Below are 5,743 nucleotides of genomic sequence, written 5' to 3' on the forward strand. Positions count from 1 at the left end.
ACAAGATAGACTCCACCACCACTAAACTGAATAAAAAGACTCTAGGTGTGACCCTGAATAGTCCTTGATGCACTGAACTGCGGTGTGATGGCTGTGTGCACAAACCAGCTGGTGGCAAGCAAGCAATAAATTGCCAGAAGTTTTAGAATAAGAGGGCTACGCTTAACCTATGTGAAAAAAAATGTAGCCTTCACGTAGTAGCATTTTTTGAAAAGCAGCACTTTTTTGCTGCATTCATCTTGGGGTTTGCCATCATTGGCGTATTTTTATTATCTGATTTCAAGGGAAATGTTGATGGTAAGCCAAGAACACCCATTCACTTTGAAAATGGTCTAACATGAGATATGGGCTACAATGAAAAGTTTACTTTTGAATAGCTGCAGAAACATATACTATAGGTATGCTTGCTTGTGTATTCCAAAAGGAAGATACACTTGCTCCATGAACTCAGGGATACCTTCTTCTCAGTATTGAGTTAAATGAGATTGATTTCAGGGAACAATATACAGATCTTGAAATCATCTGGGGGTGGGGGAACAACCCAGGAATAGCTGTAAGACAATTAGATGCCACCATCAGTAGGTATTATTGACTTCTTCATGTATACATCTAAAGTCTCTTCTTTCTTTCATGATGCAGTCCTAAAATCCCGTGATTGATACAAGGACATCTGATTGTTTCATTTGGTAAAAAGATCACAATACATTCAGGAAAGTTCCTTGCTCTGTCTTACTAGATTGCAACTAACTTTTAATGACTGATTCATGTAATTATTTTATGGTCAGTGTACTTCATAAAGCTAATTTTTTGACAGTTTTGTAGTCCCCAAACATGAGCTTTTATATCTAATAACCCACAGTGAAATTAGAGAGCATATTGTTGCCTGTGATGCCTTTCCCAGAATTAGAGTTATTTCCACCACAGCTTCAGTCTTGCACCCACTGAAATTGCAGAGCCCAAATAATTTCCAATTTCCTCTCTTCACTCAGCAGTGAATGCAGTGTACTTGCCATGCTGTCTTTAGACACTGATTTCAAGGAAACTGGTTTCTAAGATTTGTACCAAAAATTCATGCACACGACCTACAGAAGCAGAGGTTATTGCATACCCAGAGAACCATTGCAGAAGAGAACTGTGATTCAAACTCTCTTCTCAGTTTCTCTTTTTGTAGCTATTATTTAAAATTACGCTGTCCAGTTTCAGAAAGTCCAGACAGACTTTGGGCTGTGTACACCTTTGCAGACAAGTGCACAGTGCTGAGGTGTGTTCTTGGGTACTCTGCCAACTCCAGTAATATGTTGAATTAAGCCAGTTTGATGTTAGGCATTCGGGATATTTGATATCACAGCTGATAGAGAAATTTCCTCCCAAGGACTTTCAAGCCATTCAAGTAAATTGTGCCTAAATTGTGCACTTTTGCTTTGGAATTATCTTTTTTGTTTAAGAAACTGGAAAGTCCAGTGGTTTTATAGCATTTTTCCCTTTGTTGGTAATTTCTGTTTGGAGGTGATGGAAGATTCAACAGGAGAGAGGAAGGACTTCTTTCCAATTGTTATGTATATTTTAGATTAAAAGAAGTGATTGTAAGCCTTTTCCTACAGTATAAGCAATACTGAGTGTATGTATATATTCACCTCCTTCCAGCATGCTAAGGTACTGTTGCCCGAGTTTCTGAGGCTGCTGGCCCATGTCATATTTACCCTGCTCCTGTAAATCTTCACTTACGGCAGCAGCAGCATCTCACTTTGGGATCCAGTCCCAGGAGCGCAATTTCTTTTTTTCTTTCATCTGATTTAAACAGTCATTTAGTTTCTTGCAGAGGAGTAGTGTTGTGATGTTCTCTTTCCTGTTGAATGCAGTACCTGTACAATTGGTTGTGCTAACTAAATGGAATATCCTGTATCGTGGGTTATATCAAACACATGTTCGTGTGACGTAGAGCTGAGCCATCATCGCAATTCTGTTACTTTTCTAACAGAAATGTTATGACACTTAAGCTTCCTGAATAGCTTGGTATTTCAACAGAGAGCGGTAAAATATGCCTGTTGGAATACACTGCTTCCTTAGGTGACTTTCTGAATGATTTATGAATAGCCAAAACTATGAAATATGTGGAAGAGTATGTTCCTTCTAAATATTAATACGTTGATCTGGCCATGTCTTTCATGAGCAGTGTTATCACATAAACAGGATAGGATAGAATGAAACATCTCTAATGTGTAGGGCCTCCTTATGTTTAATAAGATGAAAGAGCCCTCTGACCCTTTCAGACTAAGGAGGAGCTCCACCTGATGCACATCTAAGTCCGGCATTTTATTTTTCAGTCTAGTAAGAACTATCTGTGCCTGTTTCAAAGTATATATTTAAATAGCTAGCCTCACCATTGATTCCCTGTCAAAATTCAGCAATGGTTTCAACAAGGAAGGATGGGAAGATTCGGATGAATAAAACACATTTTATTGACACCTGCTTGAGGTGTGTAAAAAGTCAAAGTAGTGACTGCATTTATTCCTTTCATAAAGATGTGAAACAGTTATATTAGGCAATGAAAGCGTGATGTTACTGTTCACCTGGTTTGCCCCTTAAGTAGATTTTAAGAGCATCGCATACCCTTAGGGCTGTAGGAGATGAGAAAAATATATTCAGTTTTGTGGCCGTCTCCATCTAGAAGTTAGATGTCTTAATTTTGAGCTTGTCATCAAGGCTCCCTGGTAGTCACTGGAGAAAGACAGTTACTGAAGATTCATGGCTTAAATGATGTGTTAAAGCGGGTTGAATCGCGTTAGGATGTCAGAAGTATGCGCTGCGGTGTTTTGTTGCAGGGGACCATTGCTCTCCAGGAAAGGTGTTTCTGGAATCCACCCTCGATGTGAATGTCTGACTGACCTGACTTTGTGTTCTTTGCTGCAGATTGATTTTGAAGATGTGATTGCTGAGCCAGAGGGAACACACAGCTTTGATGGGATTTGGAAGGCCAGTTTTACCACCTTCACTGTAACGAAATACTGGTTTTATCGTTTACTGTCAGCAATCTTTGGCATTCCTATGGCTCTCATCTGGGGCATCTACTTTGCCATTTTGTCATTCCTGCACATCTGGGCGGTGGTGCCGTGCATACGGAGCTACCTGATTGAGATCCAATGCATTAGCCGCGTCTATTCGATCTGCATCCACACGTTCTGCGACCCACTGTTTGAGGCCATAGGCAAAATGTTCAGCAGCATCCGAGCCACAGTACGGAAAGAGATTTGAGGGACATTTTAAGGAGAGCCATCAGCCTAGGAAGGGGGTGGGGGTTTTGTGTTGTTTGGAGTGTTTTGGTGCCAGTTTCGTGTTTCCCAAAGCAACATACAGCAACTGGTGGTGGATATACTGGCCCAAAACAAAGAATTACTTGCTCAGTTTCTTTTTCTACTGTTTATTCTTACCGGACTACTTGCTTCTTTTTTTTTTTTCCTTTTTTTTTTTTTTTTTTTTCCCCTTCGGTCTGCATTTCAAACTAACCTTAAATGGCTATTCTTCCATGCCAGCTGCACATCATTTTGCTTTCTGTTCAATTCCGAGACTGAGGTGTTGTTGGATGGCTTTTTATCTCACACTTCATTCCTTGTGAGATAAATCCACGGTGATACTGAGGAATGACAAAAATGCTTTCCAACACTATAAAGCCATTCATTTTATTGTGGCCAAAGAGCGCAGAGCTATTGCAGCAGAATGAACGTGACCAGCTGGCAGGTTTTAGCAGAATGTTCTTTTTCAATTGGGTTGTCACTTGACTGCAGCTATTTACAGTCATGGTCAGATATGGTGCACTATGAATAAATTAGTTAAGTAAACAAATTACTGAACTAATATATGTCCCGAAAATCTAACACACTATCAGGTTGGAGACATTGACACGGGAAAAGCTTTTCATGTGCGTAAAAAGCTTCGGTTGGTGCCTTTCTGTCTCATTCTCTCTGGATGGAAGTTTGCATCCAGACGTTTCTCAACCTTTGCTAGGATTGCAGGAGCAAACTGCAGTTGAGAACTAAAACTGGTCATTATGGAAATGTTTTCCTGACTGTGACTCATGACACATCCCTTAGCGAGCATTTAGATGCTTCTCTCATAGGCTTTCCCCCCGCCCCCCCCAAAGTATTCATATAAATACATATCGCAGGTATGCCAGAGATAGCCCTGAGTTACAAGAAAAAATGAAGGTGTGCCAAACACAAGCCACGTGAGGCCAAGGAGGACCTGCCCCAGAGAGAAACTTTTCTATCAGCTTTCAAAGCTTCCCTATGAGCAGAAGCCAGCGTGCCACAAGCACGCAGGTTCTTTTCAGGAGGATCGACACTTTGCGCAGTCTGAACTAAACCGTCACAAGAGACGGTTTAGAAACTTCACGTTTGTGGGTGGGTTTGTACATTTTTGGCTGAGCTGCACCATCAGGAAGTCTTAAGCGGAGGGTGTTGTGTGAAACTGCCGTGTTGCAAAGCGCGAGGCCCGGAAAGCGACGCCTTTGCGACGTGTTCTGATGCTGTGACCTGCAGGAGCTTTTTGCCCTCGTGATAGTACTGTGTTCAGAGGTGCTCGCTGCATCCTCGTGCGGTTTGCGTGAAGCATTTGTAAAAACAGTTGTGGGGCTAATCAGCTTTATTGTAATCCACGCTGGGGCCTGAGCCTGCCCCAGTTGAGACCTCCAGCAAACCAGTTCTTGACCTTGGAGAGTGCAAGATTTGGCCCTTGGGATGAGCATGGAGCTGTCTGGTACACCTACAGCTTTTTTATTTAGCGCTGATATTTCACATATTGCTTTACTTAACACGGGAGTGCCTTCGGTTCAATTTCTGCCAAAGCATTGAAGACTTTAGGAAATGCTGCATTTTTTAATGGGGGGGGAGGGGGTGGGGAGGGAAGGGAAGGGAGAGGGTGCACAAAAAATTACAAAGCTATTAACTACTATTGTTTGCATTTAAAACAGACACTGGTATGGATATAGTTTTATGTTTTTCTATGTACATAATGGAGAGTGTACTATTATAGATTTTTTCAGTATTGAAAACCAAGCGAGATTGTAAACAAGAAATATTTTATCTTTTTATGAGGAAAATCACTCTGAAGAAAACCTTCTTGATTTACCATATAAACTGTATATCCTGAAAGATGTCTGTTCACTTAGAATTATTAGTCCCTAATCCAAATACATTGCTGATCCGAGACATTTACATTGTTGTTATATGCTTACAGATATAACTGACACTTTTTTTAATTCTGCATGTACATTAAAGACTCCAATAAAAAGATGTTTAATGGTAGCTCCTGTCTGACTTCTTTTTCCTTGAAAGTCATGTGAACAAATCTCATGTTATTAGGAAGAAACGACCATTATTTCTTGACAAAGAAACAGAAAGCAATGCCATTTGTTTATCAGGAAAGAAAATGCAAAACAGTCTTAATTTCTGGTTCAAGATCTGACTCAGGAAGGTTCTCCCCAACAAAAAATGACATTTTTCTCCCAAGTAATTATTTTCTGCTGCTAAATAAGTAGGCAGTAGAACTAGTGAATGCAGCGTTGAATAGGGAGCCAAAGTTTGTTTAAATGCTTAATCATGACAAAACCCATTGCTTTCTTGTCCTTCAGTACCCTACATTTCAAATTAGGATAATGATGTTTTCTTGTAGTCAATTTTAATATTCATTAAATAGAATGATACCATAATACAATGAGTTGCTTACAGTTCATTTTACGTTAAAGACT

General features: G+C 40.2%; 1 protein-coding gene across 1 annotated transcript in view; it reads left to right on the forward strand.

Annotated features, from left to right (window-relative positions):
* The window catches only part of CAV1 (caveolin 1, caveolae protein, 22kDa), a 17,932-nt gene extending 12,644 nt beyond the window's left edge, over nucleotides 1-5,288 (forward strand). Inside the window, exon 2 of the mRNA XM_009887080.1 lies at nucleotides 2,911-5,288. Coding sequence (XP_009885382.1) covers nucleotides 2,911-3,252 — 342 coding nt within the window. The 3' untranslated portion in view covers nucleotides 3,253-5,288. The remainder of the gene's footprint in view (nucleotides 1-2,910) is intronic.
* Nucleotides 5,289-5,743: the final 455 nt, after the last annotated feature.

This window comes from Charadrius vociferus, unplaced genomic scaffold, assembly GCF_000708025.1.
Source record: "Charadrius vociferus isolate BGI_N301 unplaced genomic scaffold, ASM70802v2 scaffold906, whole genome shotgun sequence".
In the NCBI taxonomy this organism is placed as follows: domain Eukaryota; kingdom Metazoa; phylum Chordata; class Aves; order Charadriiformes; family Charadriidae; genus Charadrius; species Charadrius vociferus.